At 37.7% G+C, this 19,637-nt stretch overlaps 2 protein-coding genes across 2 annotated transcripts in view; one reads left to right on the plus strand and one right to left on the minus strand.

The window, feature by feature from the left end:
* The window catches only part of CNIH4 (cornichon family AMPA receptor auxiliary protein 4), a 6,893-nt gene extending 4,928 nt beyond the window's left edge, over positions 1 to 1,965 (plus strand). Inside the window, exons 3-4 of the mRNA XM_009703741.1 lie at positions 1,033 to 1,173; positions 1,764 to 1,965. Of these exons, the coding sequence (XP_009702043.1) occupies positions 1,033 to 1,173; positions 1,764 to 1,791 (169 nt within the window). The 3' untranslated portion in view covers positions 1,792 to 1,965. The remainder of the gene's footprint in view (positions 1 to 1,032; positions 1,174 to 1,763) is intronic.
* Positions 1,966 to 10,172: 8,207 nt separating this feature from the next.
* WDR26 (WD repeat domain 26) overlaps positions 10,173 to 19,637 on the minus strand; it is a 27,316-nt gene continuing 17,851 nt past the window's right edge. The window contains exons 8-13 of the mRNA XM_009703742.1: positions 18,290 to 18,409; positions 17,357 to 17,502; positions 16,755 to 16,833; positions 16,042 to 16,171; positions 12,854 to 13,039; positions 10,173 to 11,313 (exon numbers count right to left, since the gene is read on the minus strand). Of these exons, the coding sequence (XP_009702044.1) occupies positions 11,288 to 11,313; positions 12,854 to 13,039; positions 16,042 to 16,171; positions 16,755 to 16,833; positions 17,357 to 17,502; positions 18,290 to 18,409 (687 nt within the window). The 3' untranslated portion in view covers positions 10,173 to 11,287. The remainder of the gene's footprint in view (positions 11,314 to 12,853; positions 13,040 to 16,041; positions 16,172 to 16,754; positions 16,834 to 17,356; positions 17,503 to 18,289; positions 18,410 to 19,637) is intronic.

Here is a 19,637-nt window from a genome sequence, read left to right on the forward strand (position 1 = left end):
CTGCTGCTGCTAGAAAACATCCTTGTTTCTTGTTCCCTTCCTTCCCCTTGTATTGTTGAAATGAATGTTGTAAGAGGTGGGGGAGTGCCTGTTGGAGTACAAGTGGTGCTGTTCTTTGAGTATATAAAGAAAATCCAACACCTGCTTTTTCTCCAGGTGTAAGATGAGAAGTTAAATTCCTGTGTAGAAAGAGTATTATTCCACGAAGGCGGAGCCTGTGTGACATTTAAGTGAAATAATACTACTGTTCTAGACTGAGCTTAGCTGGAGTGAGAACTTCATGTGCTTGCATTTGCTCTCTTGAGAAATGCTTATGACAAAAGAACATGCTGCTTTTTGAATTTTCACAGGACACAAATATTTGTTTTGCTGGTTTTATTCTTCTTTTTGCTTATATTTCGCTTTGTTTCACTCAACTTTTGTTCTTGTGTGGGTTCGGACAGCAGCACTTAACTTCTTCAGTTCTGCTCGGTCTGTCATCCTGTCAAGCCGGTGTCTGCTGAGGTAACCCAGGAGGGTTGTGACAAAGATGGGAATAATACACAGATCCTTTGTCTTGTCTTATGCTGCCACATTATGACCAGTGGAGTTTGTGATTATCTATGTGGTGGTTTTTGGTAAATAAATTCTAATAAGTTCTAAATAAATAGCTAATTCTTAGCTAAATTAATTCTTCTCCAGTCCCTTTCATCTAATGCATCTTTCCACTGTGGGCGGACGCTTCCTTCATAACACCAAGTAACGGTGAACAGCAATTAAAATGAACTGGAATCAGCTATTACCTGGAAACTCTCCCATTTATACATGGGAAGCTGGGCTGATGCTTTTAATACTTCTTGTCCTCTTATTCTTTGTTTGTGGGTTGTAGTGGCAGATACATGCAATATCCTCAAACTGAAATAAAATTTAAAAAGAGTTCCCTTATGTTGAATTGTGAAACCACTCTTTAGGTGACAGTCCCTTCTGTGCAAGCTCTCCCTAATGCTTTGATGACTATACTTGTGTGTTTGGTTTTTTTTCTTAAACTTTCAGGTACATTATGGTGCCAAGTGGAAACATGGGGGTATTTGATCCCACGGAGATCCATAACCGAGGACAACTGAAATCACACATGAAGGAAGCCATGATTAAACTAGGCTTTCATCTGCTCTGTTTCTTCATGTACCTTTACAGGTTAGTTTCAAAAATTACTCCTAAGGAACAAAGGAATTGTCTGCCAGCTATTTTTATTTCCTATTCTGCTAGTATAATTGCTGGTATTCATGTATTATCTTTTTACATCCTGCTAAACCTCAATAATATATTTTGACAGCTATCTGCGGGCTCGTTCTATGCCTTTATGTTTTCTGATCAAACATTGTTTGGAAACTCAGACTACTCCTTAATCTCAAAACCACTCTAAGTACAATATAAAGAGTTACATGATTTCAGCACCTAGAATAAAAGTGGGCTATTTAGAATGGAAATAACCTTGAGGACCAAGTTATTTTCTAAAACAGAACTTGTAAAATAAAAGTTGATCTGGCTAAGTTACAAACAGATGAGTTCTGTGATGGGGCCACTTACCACAAGATGGAAGAACTACTGTTCTTCTACTGCAGTACTACTTCTGCAGTCCTTCTCTTCATAAGCAACGCACATAGCGTAGTTGCCCTGACTTTCTATTTCAGAATCAAGTGCAGTTCTCCCATGAAAGCGATAGCTATTTGTACTTGCACATGCCTCAGTAATCCACTGGTATCATGTTTTCTGTTTTGTCACAGTATGATTCTGGCTTTGATAAATGATTGAGAAGTTGAAAAAGAACCATTAGCTGCCAAATTTGGTCATCACTCCAGTGACTGGTGGTGGAGCCACAGACACCTTCTGAGCATACCTAGATCAGTGTCATCATGCAGTATATTTTTCCTCTTTGAACAAGAAATATTTTTCTGTATTTTTAACATAAAATATTTTCAAAAGACATTGGATTTGTGTAGCAGTTGTTTTTGTTCCTTTGCAACCCAAACTGCTGGAGCTGCTGCTTCTGTAAGATGGAATCCTTGCTTACAGAACTGACATCATAGGGATTAAATGGCGAGAAGAGGAACTCATTTCAGCAGCATGGGCTGATAATAGTGGTAGTTCCAGAACAAATTTAAGTGTAGCTCTAATGTCCGCTTCTTACTGAAAGGTGTCAGGATGTGCCTCGGGCTGTCAAGCTGTCCTATTAGAGCCTGGCACACAGATTTCAAAGTGGAACAGTAGCACAACTTGCATCTTTGTGTCAGTGTTTTTTCCAGCTAAAAAGCAATGGAATAAAAGTTATGCTTTTCTCCCTCTCCACCCCTCCCTTCAACAACCTGTATGAGTCTTGTGTTTGGATGGATTAACGTCCCTTTGGTGAAAGTAACACTTGTGTGTAAGAGTGAAAAACAGATAAATACTACTAGTTGTTTTTTCCCTTCAACTCCCATTTTGTCATCAAAATACATCATAGACCTCCACACAAAGTAGACATCATATTGTACCAGGGTTGCACTTGGTTACGGCATGAAAGACTGTCCGCAGTCACTACAACAGGCACCTGCTGTTTTCATATCCAGTGAGGTGAAGCGTGAGTATGTCTAGCTCAGGGAGGTGGTCTGGTAAGCCGTAACCCCAGTTATCCCCATTCTTGATGTGACTCTGCTTCAAAGACACCAGCAAACAACGTTCTTTTTGTGCAGCTCTTGCAACAGTGTTAAGCTTATAAACCCGAGTTTGTACCCTCACTGTCCAGTAACTGTCTTTAACATTTTTATGTGTATGGAAAGAGTTGTTTTTTTTTTTTAAACAAACACATCAAGTGAAACACTTCAAAAATACAGTTCTGTAATTAAGTCCTACAATTTATGAGCTTTTCCTTCTTAAGTACTTTTTCTTTGGTGTATAGCTGTTTTCATGGCCAGTGGTGAAAAGACAACACTGAAGCTTGATTTCCCTAGATACCTTCTGTTCAGTGTTTGTTCAAGGAAAAGTTTGGCTTTAAATTTATGATGGATGGAGTCCAAGTTCAGCTGTTGCAAAGATGAAAAACTGCTGAAAATTATGCTCATTAAAAAATAACTAAGGAAATAGCTACCCCAGCTGCATGCCACTGACTACTTGACACCACAAAAAACAAACTACAGAAAGTACTGCCTTATAAAGCTGAAACCCAGACAGTATGTAGGTCTTTAAAAAGGAGAGCAAATAAAACTTTAAAAGAGAGGAAAGTCAGTAACTTTCGTAGCAGCTTATATGGTAGGCAATTAAGTATTCTTATTTGTATGTGAAAAAAACATACTACACATGTTTTGGGTGTTACCTATTAGAAAAAAGGACAGTGTTAGTAAGCTGCTTGAGTTAATTCCTTGCTGTAGTGCTAACAGTAGTTAAGTTTCATTAATGATGTTTCACACTGAGAAAGATCACAATCATTAATCTGCAAGTCCTCCACTTAAACTAGCAGTTTTAAATCTTACTCTGAAGACATGATTTTGAGATAAGAGCTTTATTATTAACAAAAAATGTTTGAAAGATACATTGCCTTCAATGATTTCCAACTGCTAGACCTCACAATTCCAGTGATGACATTAAATAGGCTAGACCCATCCCTAACAGAATTGGTAAAATGTATCGCTCATTATGAAAAGCTTCTATTCTCCTCTACTGAGGGAAGTGTTTCTTCAGAGATGGGAGCAGGACAGGGAAAGGTAAGGGAAAAGAACATAGATGAAAAAAATAAAAATGGGGGTCGCATATGTCTTAATTTATATCCCTGACCTAGAGGGATGTTATTGTGGATCCCTCCCCACTTCTTTCTTCAAGAGTGAATTATTAACCACGATAGACCAACAAAAACATACAGGTATGATTTCTAAGTGGTGGTTGTCAAATACTAAACAAGCTATACTTTTATATGAATGCAAACCTCCAACCCCACTTTTTTTATATATAAATAAATTCCCTGATCATTCATATCTAACAGCTTATTATAATAGTTGTAAAAACCTTAGTAGCAGGCTCGAGAGACTACAATTCTGCTGAGTAGTTACACTGGTAATTTTGAAGCCTTCCTTACTGTACAGGGTCATTTCCTGCCTTAACAGAGACCTTCACAGAGCTCAGTGTTGGCAATAGGAAACAAAGTATTTATAATTGCTAAAAATGTAGTTCTTTAGCTGGAAATAGGGATCCTACACGCATTGGTCTCATGAGAGATCCACAGAACACAGAAATTTTATAGGAGTGAAAATTAAAACAAACTCCCTATTTTCTGGGTCTTCATCAAGGGAGAACAGGGTAACTTACATCCAAGCTTATAGACAGAATTCAAGACAATCACAAACTTTAGACTGATTTTAAATAAAAATTCACCTAACTTTATCACTATGAACCAGCATGAGACCAAACAGATTCCCTCCGATTCACTCGCCAGAATATATTTCCCGTTGGAACTGAGGTATCCAAATAGAACTTCATGAGGAACCCATTAGCTTATCCTTCAAATGATTACTTAAAATTTAGAGAAAGCTTTTAATCCCTGAACATAAATCTGAAGCCGGCATTCTAACTTAACCAAGGTTATTAAGCTCTTTTCCTCACCCACAGTCTAGAGCCTAGTCCGCTTGCTAAGATAGTAGTCATTCAACAGTTCTCAGAGAGATTACTGGGTTTTATTTTCCAAAGTAGTTCTGTATTATGGAACATAGTAAATCAGTGGGATTAATAGTATGACCAGTAGTCCTAAGAACACTTCTGCACACAGGTTAAGAATCGACCTGAAACCCTAATAAGCCCATAAAAGTAAATCTTTGTGTGTTCAGTATCGGCATAGCTTGATTCCAATTCTTTTTCGCACAAGAAGCTCTCTAGAATTTTATACAAGTGCTAAGAAAAGACCATTTTTGCCTCTAAGGATACGGTAATGATGAGATTGGAGGTAGCAATAGGAAAATTTGGGCTATATGGACTACCATGCAATTACCAGTAAATTAACCACCTTATCTTTGGCAGAAACGTTACAGGCATACAAAACCTCAGTGGCTACTCTTCAGGGCATTATGAAATGCTCATCGACTATCAGGTTCTTTACGTAATTTCTTTTAAATAATCTGAAGGGGTTTAAAAAAAATTACAATTTTAAATCTTACATATGCTGAAATTTTACAGTTCGATAGAAATCATATACCTGTTTCTCTCGCATTCTTCTCACCAGTTAAAGGTAGACATAAGACACCAGATGAAGCACAGGAACAAACCTAGGCAGAAAACTAACTTCCTTCACCTGCTGTGTGGATCACTTACAGCTGAAGTGGGTCTGCAATCTAACAGCCCTCCCGCAAATACCAGTACCCATGGGAAGTGGCACAAAGCAGCACATCGAAAAGAATAAGGCATGCCCCTTCTGTTTGCAGCTGCGTTGAAGCCTTAATTGTCTATACGCTGCTTAAACTGTAAGGGAGTGAATAAAGTTAATAGAAAGGTGCTACTAGAGGGAGTAAAGACCTTTTCTAATCAATATAGAAGCTCAGAGAATTAAAAAAACCTGAATGCATTTCAGCAAAAGTTTTGAGTTTGGAAAAGCTACAGGAAGGGGAGGGCAAATTTGGCACAGCTTTTTATTTAACAGAACATTAGCTAGAGCTGAATAAAAATGCCTAAAATGAGGGACAAAGACGAGGTTCTAAAGCACAGGGAAGAGGGACAAGGACACAGAGTTAGCTGGAGGGAACAAAGGTAACAGTTGAGAAGCAGCTTCAAGAGCTCTCAGCCACAAGATCTGCTTAGGTTGACTTCAGATAGAAGTCTGGAGGTCCCCCATCTCCAGTTTAAGAAAAGTCTAAGCAGGAGATGCAAGTACTTTAGGGGCACCTTCTTAATACAAAATATCAAGAAACCCCACAAAACCCACTGATCACCTAAAGCAACCTATGTCTGGTATTTAAGCAAGCTCCAGCATTAAGGAATCACGGCTTTCATGGAGCCCCAAAGGAGCAGACGTTCAACGTGTTAGATAAGGACAGAATGGGACGCAGGCAAGTCGACTGCTAAATGTCCAGTGAAAACACAAGCGTGAGGTAGATTAGAGCCAAACATCAAAAACTGGAAAGCCTGCACACAACACTGAGTGAATTCATCTTCAGCTAAACTGCCACAAATTAATTTTCCTAGTGAGGAAGTGAAATACTACAAATACTACAGAAATCTGTAATTAATGATCAAGAAATTAACATCCAAGTCAGTCATATAAGTGAAGTTAGGGAAACTAAGAACTATTCATTCCAGTTATTTATTCTGTTTATTGAATTGAAAGAAAGGGAATACAAACATTTCTGTTAAGTGCTGTGCACCAACATGGAAAAAGTGTATTTTTTATTTTAAAAATCCTAATAAAAACAAATCAGAAGTTAATGTAGTTCCAATTGAACACTTTTTAAAGATATGTTTAAAATACTACACATTTATAAAATAAAAAAGTTAAAATGGTGTTCTGTAAATAATTAGTAAAACAAGTGAAAATAAATACGAGACCCAAAGTTCTTATGTTTTTAATGTAATATAGCAAAGAAATTTTTAACTACTTAATATAATCCAAGGAGAGTAACAAAAATCCAGAAAGTTTAAGAACGCAATCCTTTGAAACATTTAATATCAGTCCATAGCAAATAGTCATTACATACCAAAAGCTCTAAGTGTTAACTAGTTCCACCACAACTCCATATAAATCTTGACAATTTAGAAATCTTGAGATCAACAATAAAGTTCTTTTCTTGATCTCTACAGCTTGGTTTGTAAGTACATACATGCTTTGAGGATCCATTTTGTCCCATATGTTTTCAAGGAGCCAATAACTTTTTCCATCTGTGCCTAAAAATGTTAAGATTCAAATCTAGCACATATACCCTAATGATGAAAAACGTTTAAGAAAAAAGATGGGGCACAATGAATTTCAAATTTATAAAAATATACTGGTATTAACCAAAACCTTCCGGTCAAAGGACACTTCACATACACACGACTTAAAGTATGCAATAAAACATGACAAGTACCTAGAACATTTGGTTCTCTGTCTGTTCATGGAACACATGCGCACACACATTCACACCAGGCGGGAGGAACACTCTCACGGATGTTTTACTGAATCCAGATTATCTGGATTAATAGACAGAAAACTTGTCTACAGTTTATTTCAACAACTAGAGGCAGCTACTGCAGCAGTAGTTCAACACTGCACACTTCAATTAAGTCCACCCTGTTTAAAAAAAAGTGTCAGAGTTAATAATTTTTTTTTTTTCCTTCTTTTTAAACATCATTCAAGCTAGCAGTTTTCAAAATTAAGTACGGCAGCTGAAAACGGACTCAAGCCAATGTGGAAAAGACAGGAGGAGGTCAAAAGGAGCATTAGCTATTTATGGGATGGGTGTTCCTCGTAACAGTTGTCTCAAAAAGAAGTTAGATACAAGTGTATTTGGTAGCTAAAAATATGGACAAACCATTGAAAGTGCATTTTTCCTCCTCCCCCTTGAGTTACAGTAGTTTGTCTGTTGGTCAGTAAATCCTGCTTTTTATGTCCATTCCTCTTTACTTCCCTTCCCATTTGGGTCTACAACATCTCCCCTCAAACTACAGCTACTTGTACAAGTCCTGGTTTCCTGCTAAGGAAGCCTTCAAAACTGATTTTGGGTGGGAGTATCACTTAACAGTGTAAAAGTACACAACTAGATGCAAACTCCCAACAACATACTGAGTTTTGGTAAACGTTACCTGTTTGAGGCCAAGTTGAGAAGTAACGAGCAAGATCGGGATAGATTTCTAGCTTGCATCTTTGCTCTAATCATAAGTAGTTAACTTTAAAGTTGGAGAACTTTAGAAAAGACGGAGGGAATTTAAAAATGAAAGTGTCATGTCCCCCCACTACCCTCCCCTCCAAAACAAGGACAGATCTAGCATGTTCCCTTTTGTGCTCCATTGTGCCTTGAAAATTACTTACCTGAACAGCTTAAGAACATTCAGATAATAAAATGCTTCAGCATGATTTTTTTTTTTTTTAAAGATCTGCCTTGACAATAACCTGAGGCTACTGTGAGCATTTTAAGCCAACAGCTGACCAGAGAAAGTTACAAAAGGAGTACAGGCTTGCAGTATTTTCCTCTCTAAAACCACAGGTCTGTTGACTAGAAACACAGTAATTTATTGCGGGTGCATACTTGTTCCAGTCTTGGACTCCAGCCTATGAACATTTTTAAGCACATGGAAATCAATGTGTTGCAAATGAGCAAACTTATTTGTTTTTTCCCCCCATGGTCTCATTTTATAGTCTCTGCACAAAAAGTATTGGTACTTTTCAATTCACATATTGTGAATATGTAACATGTTAGAAATAGTTTAAGTTCCTCTTTAATCTACAGGTTGGAGTGGTAGTCATTACCGCTAGATCTATAATGTCAGTTTACTGTGGGACCAAGTAGTGTAGCAAAATGAAGATTACTCTCACCTTTCTCACCTCCGCTCATCCCCTGTGAGCAGCAGACAGCTATGCAATACACTGTTACTGAGACACTCTGGAAGCAGTGCCATCTATATGGAGCTTTCCTTTACATTGCATAGTTGCACCACGGAACTAAAGTGGAGATAGGAGAACACATGCTTCTCCCTAACTCTGCTTGTCAATACCTGAAGTGTATTTTAGAGGTACAAACCAAGTCCAGAAGAGAAACCCCAGAATGGAGGAGCAGTACTCTGGCAAAAGTACTAAGTTTAAATTTCTAATTACAGTGCATTGCAGTGGGAAGTAGGCGTCAGCCCATACACACCCACACACAGCTTGTACCAGGCAAGGAGCCTCACTTTGTTTAGTTATGGCTACCACGTTAAAAATGCCTGCTGAAGTGCATGTCAGACTTTAAATCTAATCTTGAGATTTGATCCAGCCTTCACCACCTGCCTAAAGTTCCCTCTTCAGTCCCACGAGTGAGATAAGCAAGTAGCACCAGAACATTGTATGAGACATTGTTAAGAGACAGCAAAACCAGGAGTATTCTCCTTATTCTCCCTAAATAATGCTTTGTTCGAAAAACCTAAGTTCCATAGTAAGACAATACTAGGGTAACTTCCATTGCTTATGAATTATACCATGTTCTGAACATCGTTTACAGTTTAGGTATTCAATTTTTACTTAAAAGCCAAAGGTTTAGCTTACTCAGATTTGACCTTAGGAAGTTGTCTGTTTCCCTCCAAGACTGATGCCACAGGAACAAGACTGACAACTGACACTGTCTGAACTAGGAAGAGAAACAAACAGCTTCCTCCAGACCTAGCTAATGGAAGAAGGAACCAATTTGTAGTCTTCAGTTTGCATGTGTATTCCCAGTACTGTGGAACAGTAATTGCTATCAAAGAAATTCACCTGAATTTTATGACAGATGTACTAGATTGAAGATAAGAACATTAAGTTCCTAATTCATTTCAAAGGTACTAAAAGAGGAGTATGTCAGATTCAGGGCTGGTCTCAACCAAAGTATCAGAATCCTAAATCAAGTTTAAATTTACACACAAAGCAAGAAAGAAAAAATTCACCACCTAATGGTTGTCATAATAAAAAAATCTAACCTGCTAAGCTTCATTTTGTTTTTCTGGGAAAGAAAAGAGGGACTGTTTATGTTAAACACCACATTCCCATTCATCCAAGTGGCTATGCTTCTCTTCCCAGGAACTCCAGCAAACCTTCCCCCACCCTTCTTCCACACATGACTAATAAGGACATTAGATCATTATCTCATTAAAGGATGAAGTCCACACTTCTGTTCACATCAATTCTCATTGGCGTGCCTTTCCCTGCTCCCTCTTTACTTCACAGCAGTACCAACACTACCTTTCCACCCAAGGTGGCAAAATGGAATCCAGTGCCATCCCATAATGAATTTGTGTGTAGTGCAGAAGCAAAGATACCAGGCCATCTGTTTACGTCAAAAAGAATAAATAGTTAAATTATAAATGTCTTTCTCTTTTCTTGATGTGGGACATTAGTGGAACTATTCCTAGATGTGTCAAGATGTTCACAGCACCGGCTTGCAACAAGGTCTGGGAGAGGCAATTAAATCTGCAAACTTAAACGTATATTCTCAAAAAGAAAAACTATACACCTTTGTTTATCAAATAAAGAAAAATTTCCATTGTAATACAAGTGTTTAATTATGATCTGTAAGTTAATTACTTTTACAAAATGTTGACTTTGTGAAGAAAGGACTCTTTCAACATATTCTTCCCTCAAGGTGTAGTCTACCTTTTATACCAGCATCGTTGCATATATTTATGTAATTAAAAAAACCAAAAAGACCTCGTCTTGTTTAAACTCTTAGTCTGGTGGTGCACTCTGAACACTTTTTTTTCCTAAATACTACAGTTTATCTGTTAAGATGGACAGTGAGTTCCTCCATCTAAAACAAGCTTCACTGCCTATGTAAAGCTCCTTCCAGCCACTGCTTTTGATTGGGTCTTAACACACTCGGGAAAAGCATCAGTGATACCGTGTTTCACGACACTTCTTGCATTGTTTTAATTCCAAATGTATACAAATGAAGTCATTTTAATCCTATAAATAATTTATTTTTAAAAAAATTGTGCTGTTAACCCCTTTGCAGGGCAACAAGCTATGTGAAAAGTACAAAACTTTTTGTCAAATGTGATACTGAGAGTGCTTTTGACATAGTTCATTGGTTTATCATCTCAATTTATATATACTGCACAACGGGCAAGGCTAGAATCCATGAACCAAGCTGCAAAGATCTCAAGCTAAGTAAGGCGGAGAGAGACTTGAGAAACAAGAGAAGGAAGTACTTTCCTATCCAATGTATACTCTTCAGACTAAAGCACTCTTTCTATCAAGCCTTCTAAACTGTTAAATAAAGTGTTCCAAACAAGCATTTAAACTTCATTACACAGAAGAGCAACAAGAACAGTAGCCTGCCAGACAAAAAGGCAGGAGGGAAAAATATATATACTGAGTTCAATGGTTAGCCTGAATGTAGCACAGTTCTTCACAACCGATGGGGGGGTAATTTCAACACGGTGTCCAACAACGTTCTAACGACGTGCTTCATCTCGACTGATTACTATGAAGCAAGGTGGTAAATGTTTGGCCCCAACCGGGCTTCAGAAATGGTTCTTTTTCATGACGAGCATGTCTGTCCAGCTATCAATCATGTTTGTTTGCACCAAATCCCAAGCCATTTAAAATACGACTAATTAAGTTAAACTGAAGTCGTCTGCTCCAAATTCGCCATCAACTATCCATGCTACTGCATTCCTCTGAGCAAAAACAAAAACATAAGAGAAAGAAATCACATCTTGAAGATCTTATCAACAGTTAGTATTTCTATTACAAGGTCATAAATACAGTGTATTTACGTAAGTTTTACTGAACATGCATTAGTTAATAGATCTTATACTGCAGTTAAATCCCATGCTAAAAGTTACTTATTTTAGATCTCATTATTCATATTAATTTGGAGATTAATTTAGCATGTTAGAGGTTGGTACACAAAAGCATCTCTTCCAAAAGGAGGTAACACACATTTGCACTCAAGTTCCAAGGGAGTGTGCTAATTACAAAGCTGTCTATCATCCATTTAAGATTCCTAAGTTGTTAGGTATTATTCTGTGCACCTACACCTCTTGTGGAAGCACTGCTGTGAGAAATCCATTTTCTATTGTTTTGATTCTTACGGCATTTACTAGCTCATTTTCTGGAGGAACTAAGAAGGAGCAAGCAAGCAGCTAATTGGAGAAAACAAACAAACAAAACCATGAGTAAAACCAACTGGAGGGTAGGCTCTGAGTCCTTATGGGTGCATTCAAGGTGTTACAAACAGGAGATTGGGCAGGCTGGTCCACCTAGTCCAAGACCAGAAGCAGATGTGTCAGAAAGCACAGAGGCAGGGAGAGGAGGTAATTCTTCCTCCTAATATCCTTCCAACTTTCAGCCGTTTTCACCTACGGGACGTTCTTAACTACAGGTGTTTACTTATCTAGTAGCATGCAATGGATTTCTCTTTTATTACTTGGTCCAGGTTTCCCCTTGAACTCGTGTCCACACCTAGTACCCAAGAGGTCCTGTGGCAATGGGATATACTGTATTTCATTTTAACATCTACTGTAAATTTTTACCACAAGGCTGAATGCGTACTGACAGAAGCCTATAAACTGCAGAACAACTCCCTGGTGGTCATCTCCTTAACAATTCTAGGGGGTAGGTAAGAAGGGTTGGGAACAAGTGTGCATTTTGGCAGCAAAAAAAGTTGCGTTGTGTGTCTCTCCTGGACACAGGTGATTGCTAATGGTTAGGAAAAGAATCAATTGTGTACAGATTTTATGGTGGGAAACTGCACTCTTTCCAGACTTTGGAGATTCCTTTCATAAGCATTGTAATACCATTATTCGACTTGCAGTGTGGTCAGAATGCATTATTTAAATTTTAATAACTTTGTATGTTATTAAGCCTCAAGCATTGGAAGCAAGATTTTTTAAAAGTCTACATAAACAAATTAATATAATCCTGAGGTCTTAGTGATCCCAGAGTTTTCTACAGGGCCATTTCAGAAATTTGAGTATCATTTTGGAAACACCAGTTGTTTCCTTTTTATTCCACAAACATAAATAACTTAGATAAAAGTCAATAGCCATACATTAAAAAAAAGCAACTTTTTTAGTAAAAGTAATGATTGTAAACCAAGACTTAAAAGCATTTTTCTATCCTATTTATGGTTAAGAAAATCCACCGAACCAGCTGCCTTTGCTGTAAGCTTTTAGTGATTAGAGAACACACACACACACACAGAGTGGTTTTTACCTTCAATATCCTGGTTGTCTACAAAAGGCGCTGGTCCCCATATTCTAACAGTGCCATCATCAGAGGCGCTGGCCATCATGGATGGAATCTGCGGGTTCCAGCTCACACAATTAACAGTACGTGTGTGCCCTGTCAGCTCCGCAATTGGCAGCTCACTACGCTTGTGCCAAATATATACTTTATGATCTACATAAAATACACATTTAAAAAAACATAATGAGAAACATTATTCTGCACAGACTGATTTGTTATGTCAAATAACACTTCCACACAAGCTCTCAGCAACTAAAAAACCAATTAACTTTGTAAAACCCACATCTGTTGTGCAATAGCACTAACTTTTTTCCTAAAAGCAATCAAAAGAATATGGGTAAAGCTCTTCCACTAAGAGGCAGATTCCCTTTTAACACTTGCAAGTCTACTACGCTTGGTATTTGAAGAAAAACATTTGAGTACTGTAGGATCATTTTATGTTAGCAATGAGCTGGAGGACATTTTGAGAATGTAAAAAGATGTGGGAAAAATGCAGAGAGTTATACAAAGTAGCAAGCTTGTGGAACAAGAGATGGATACTAGGGGAACCGGAGATAGATAAAATTAAGAAATAAAATCATAGTAACAAGGTGAGACAAAGAGCTTGTGTCTAATTTATGCAGAAGTTACGCATAGTATAAGCGCCTATCTGAATCTTTTCTAAAAAGCGTGACAGTCTTATGAACAGTACTTGTAAGCAATCAGAGCTTGAGCAAGAGAATGTATAGAAGTAGAAAACATAATATAAGGTGTAGCCTTCTGATTAATAAACAACTTCTCTGATCATCATATTGGTGTGCTGAGTCGTCCGTGCCTCACATGAAAGGAGAGCCCCACAGACTACAACACAAATAAGCCAAGACATGGCTAAAGAGAGAAACCAAGTTACTCTTCTATAGTTTATTAAATGTATCTTGATACTAGAGACCTAAAACATTCCAGTGAAAGTGCAAACAGAGCAAAGGAGGAAGAGCAACAAACCTTGATGTGTCAAATTGTGAGCCATTACTGTCTTTGACAAAAAGTAATTCTTGTGTGGTAAAGATCTGAATTTGTACATATTAAAGTAGATGCAATAAACAATGCTACAGATCTTATTTTGTGATGGGAAACTTTTAATTACTTCTAGCAACATGCTAGAAATAGAACAGTGAATTGGTCAGACACTCCACTGCAATTTTTAGAGAAGTATTACTGCTTTATAACCAACCATATTTAAGAATAAATTACTAAAGGTAGTTTTTGTTTTCTTTTGTTTTTTTCCCCAACTGGAGACTAGCAGCTTTTAACAAGTCTGTGGGTTGACCTCTCTAGGAATGTCTTTGGAATATTCCAGAGCTATATAAACCAAACAAGTATGTATTACTAGTATTACACAAAAGCCTTAGGTCTAGCACATCAAATGAAAGTCTTTTAATTATTTGAAAAGGTTTTAATGTAGATGTCATTCTAAAGGCTTAGCAAACAAACCAATCTTCCTCTATTCCTCCTCCCAACCCCTTACAAAACAAACTTGCTCTCTGACCTACCTGCTAGAATAGCATCACAGAACCATGTGATAACTCAATTGCCTTCTGCTGAATCAGCTCATTTGAGTATACCACCTTTATGTATACTTGTATTGATGCAAATTTTCTGATTGTGTTTACATTCTGCTTACGGTTTCAAGAGACTATATATCCATGCTATTCATCAAACAACACAATTCACTCTCTGCTTAAACACTGGACACACAAGCCTCTGCTGTCTGGGAGTATCAAAGCCTAAACACAAACCAGTATTTTGGTGCTTGTCAGAATGCCTGTATTTTGTTTTGGAAAAAACAAATTAGCCAGCTTAAGGCAGCAGTCAACTTCCCTCTCAGAATAGACCTCCATTTTCTTCCTACTGATACAAGTGTTAGAAAAGAGCCTACCTAGCTGACAACACACCTTAAGTTTAAGAGGTTATGACAATGTAATCAATTTATTACTTTTTTTTTTAAAAGGCTATGACAATGCAATCTATTATTTTTGCTTTGTTTGCTTGTCTTCTGAAATACATAGACATTCTCAGTAGCCACATTTGCAGCAATTCAGTGCAAAGAGGCAACAGCTTCAGACAGTCCAAATCTAAATAAAGTGCCATCAGTTTCAAATACTGCTCAGTAGATTTTAGACAATGAATATAATAAATAATAAATAAATAGGGGGAAAAAGTATGGTGCACTGTAGTATGTACACCTACACACACACACATCAGTATAGCTCAACACAAATCCTGAACTTTCGGGTGGTTGGGTCTCAAACCAAGACCCTTGTTCAACCATGAAAAGAAATTCACGCTGGATTGGAGGACTGCAGTTGCTGTCCTTCAGTCATTATATTCCACTTGGTCTGGTCAGAGGGTGAAATTTGGTTTTATTTTAGACATATTTGGTATGTTCCAGAAAAGGATAGTAGTAAATGTCCTGGCCAACCTTATTTCCTAACAGCTGTGAGTTACATAGTACTAACAGTGACTGCTTACTTTAATTCTTAGCCCTGCATAGGCTTGAATCTTAAGTGACCTCCGTGGGAGGTGATGGCACTACATCAGTGACAGAACTGAACCAATTCAAGGTACAAACCATTAACTAATTTCTATTCCTGCCACAGGCAGTTGAATAAAAACATACCACAAAGCCTTTGATCACCAAGAAACCCTAACAGACTATGTCAACAACTGCTTAATTTGAGAGTACTCCATCCATAATTAAGATGACTCTATTGAAATTAAAATAACTTCACCACACCTGTATCTTCAACAGGCAAATGAAGCTGCTACTCCCCAGAAGTATTTTTGATGCAAACCATAAGCCTAAGTATCATACCACAAAAAGAAAAAGCCTCAAGAACACCCCACCCACTTCTAATTAAAACTGTGCAGATGCTTTTGCTTTAAAGGAGCAACACAAAAGAGTCATTAATGCTTTCTACTACTACCATCCTCTCAAAAGATCCTTTCTGCTAGCACACAATTATATCTTCAAATATGCCACAATCTCAGTGCTCCTCAAACTTATTAATGAATCAGTTGCTTGCTTTTATAGATGACAGTTGCTAACAACATTATAAGAGTAAGGTATAGTAAGGATACAGTGTTCCAGTTTTCTGCACAAAAGGAAATAACATTACCTTCACTGCCACTCGCAATGAAGTCTTCATTATGACCTCCGAAACATGAGTGAATTGTGTAAAATCCTTGTGTAACTCCTTGATACTTTCTCACTAAAACTCTGTCTTGTAAGTCCCATAAGTGAACTCCCTGGGAATAAGAAGTATAAAGAATGTTGTTATTTTATCATTAAACATTATCCATTCCATTCTTTTGAAACAAACAAAAAACACACCATAATGAAAGTATATTACTTCAGCCAACTTCAGTACTGTTACTAGATCAAGAGAGTAAAGATACACCAAATTACTAGATTAAACTTCCAGTCTGTGGTCCCTTCCATTCTGAAAGCTCCTATTCTTACCCAACGTTCCAAAACCAGAAATAAATAAAATCTAATTCTCACACCCCAGACATGTCAACCTGCCACAATTATTGCTGAACCTGGCTTTTCAACACAGTAGCCAGAGATTAACATTTAATAGTATGTAGTTCATAGTATCAACTTGAATCTAAATCAGTAAACAAAACCAAAAAAAAAAAATCAGTCTCAAGATTAAGATTGCCTTCTTGTCAGAGAAGGTCATGCTGTATTTATGAATATTAAGGCCTTTGTATTACCTGAAATACAACTGATTAATATCAAACATTCCAACTCCCATCAAAATACTTAAAAACAGGTAGCAGTTGCAAGCAGATTTATTTGCATTTCCATTTATAATCACCAACTCACCTGAGTTGCTACATTTAACAAAGCTAAACGGCCATTTTTTGAAATAGTAAACGACATAATAGGGTGATCTTCTTGTACTCTGAAATGGTAAGACACATCAGTGTTAAAAGTACACTTAACCAAATAACGATACAACACCAAGACAAAAGGCATGTCCTGTCTCTGCAATATTGTCAAGGAAAGACAGTTCTGAATTTGAAATTAGGTATGTCTCTATATATTGGTACAAGCCAGGTCTATAATAGCTTGCTTATACTTATGACAAATCCCAAGACCAAAAGGGACTTCAGACCTCAAATCCATCTAACTTCAAGGCAGGATCTACTAAGATATGCCAGGTATTGAGAAGACGACAACTCCTGAAGACATCAAAACATCTACCAGAAACCTACTCCAGTGCTCACAAAGTTATTTCTAATACTTGATCTAATGCTTCTTGTTGCGACTGGAACTCACTAATTCTTGTCCCATATTATCCTCCTCGTCTTTTAATTCTGGTACCATATTAATAACTTATTTCTCATCCTACCCCACAAACTCTTCCTCAATCATCTTCTCACAGTAAGAACCAGGAATTCAAAACCAAAGAAAGAGGTAGTTACATGTTCCTGTCTGTAAGATCCTCAAAGTTATAACCCCGAATTCGCTGGTGTGTGTCCGATGCTAGAACAGTTTTCCCATCACTCAAGCACCAAAGGCATTGTACTCTCACCCCTTCCCAGGAGTCAAGGAGATTACCATCTAAATCCTAATGAGAGAAAAGGAAAAAAAAAAATAAAGAAATTGAACTGTTAGTCTCAGATTTCTGAGGAGTTGTCACACAAGTACCTTTTTCACCTTCCGTTCAGATGATTGCTACAGAAAGCAATCTTACCTTGTAAAAGAGAGGCCTTAATGTAATAGGAGTTGGTTGTCTTAACCGAGGGCTTTTTTAGGTATCTCTCCCGGAGAGCTAAGAATCCCTTTTGTCATTTATTTTCTCGGGCGTGAAATGTGCAATGTACGTCATGTCACAGAGCTCACCTTTGCAGTGAGTGATGTTTGCATACTGCACTATTATTCTGGGCACCAATCCAGATGACAAATAATCAAGAGCAGGGCGAGACTGTGGACCACCACCCAAAATCAACACTAATCAAGCAATGAGGGTTTCAAATTTCTGTTCACACTGAGCAAAGACAGCATGCAAAAATTAAGACCTAGTCAAAATTCTGCGGAATAAACAGCATTTGTGGACAAAGGCACTACTTTTTTATTAATGTATTTTCTAGAGCAGCTAGGAAAAAAAAAAATTCCCAGACCACAAATCCTCCTTTAGGCAGACAAAAGATGCTTGAACCCTTCTAACTGCTACATGCAAAGGTGCTGCTGAAATACTAGCATTAATGTATTGCTTCTTGGAATTACAAAGGATCAGAAGCTTGAGCATACACACACATGAAAAAACTGAAAAAAACGTGAACCTCAGTTTTGACAGTGACAAAACACTTTCATTTCTTGCTTTGTTTTCAATGGGACAGAAACAGAGAACTTACACACTGATAGAACTGTCCACGCTGACCTCCTGTTACAAAACGCTTCCCATCAGGATTCCAGGCCACGCTTGTTAAACTGTCTTCATGAGATTGGCTCATCTTTGTCCTCAGCTCCCCAGTCTGGAAAATAAACAAAGGCAGCAAGGCCTTATACCAGAACCCTTTCCCAAAAGGGCATCAATAATTTTATCTCACATATATGCACTTCCAAACACTATGTATTTCAACACGTTTGTTAAAAAGCAACACAAACCTACAAATAACGCAATAAAAAGGTAGAACTACTTCAGCACCTTGGGTGACTGTGGAATTGATTTGGGACAATTTCTTTTGTCCCTCAAATCAAGAGGGATGGACTAGTTCGTGTGTCAGACAACTGGAAAATCATGAGTAAAGAGAGGAATTAAAAGAAGGTGGAAGAACATGTGAGAAGCAAATTGAAAAAAAACCAAAACAACAAACCAACAAACATGAAAAGCAAGAGGCAGGAGGAGACAAGAAAATAGACATGACAAAATACTCCCAACTTTTTACTAAAATGCATCAGAGTATTTAGAATGTTTTCCTCCCTGAGCTGGAGCTCTCCATGCCAAAATTTAGCTTTCATCCCTGGCTTATAACATTACTGTTTCACAAGACAGAGTGCCAATGAGTGGCTTACCATTGTCAAAATAGTAAGGGTTTCTCCCTATTCTCTTGTGCCAGCTCTAGTGCTCTTCACTGAGCCAATTTAGTCAATTAAACAGAAGAAAAGTATTCCAAGAGTGAAAAAAGGAACATTTTTGTTTTAGGAAACTAAATTAGTTCAGAGTCCAAGGCAGCACAAGAAAGACTACAGCCCACAACTGAGGCAGGGTAAGCTTTTATATCAACTCAAGTGCCCATAAAAATCAACAGCAGAAAAGGATTTTCCAATTCATGGAAGAAATGGCAAAATGCCCTACTGCCTGACTAAAAGATGAAGTTCTGAAATCATAAACTTAACCCTCTCTGGATCTTCCACTAACCTAACTGGGAAGGTTACACAAAGTAAAAATAGCTTGTATCTTTTACTTTTGCTACTTGTTAAAATCTCCAATGAGCAATTGCTCCCCTTAGATGGTAATTCTGCCCTCCCCTCTGTTTCTCTTGATTAATTTCCTGTTCTTCTCTTCAGTAGCTCTCTAAAGTCCTATGGATTTATGCCACCCCTTCTCAGACATGATCAGTAACCAGATACACTAGAATTGCTGCACAGCGCCAGGCGCTTAGACTTGAACTCTAATTTCAGTTCTGTACAGAGTACAGAATTTGTAGGCTGCCATAGTCAATTTTTCAAACTGAAGCGGGGGGGGGGGGGGGAGGGGGC

Source organism: Cariama cristata, unplaced genomic scaffold (assembly GCF_000690535.1).
Source record: "Cariama cristata isolate BGI_N322 unplaced genomic scaffold, ASM69053v1 scaffold137, whole genome shotgun sequence".
In the NCBI taxonomy this organism is placed as follows: Eukaryota; Metazoa; Chordata; class Aves; order Cariamiformes; family Cariamidae; genus Cariama; species Cariama cristata.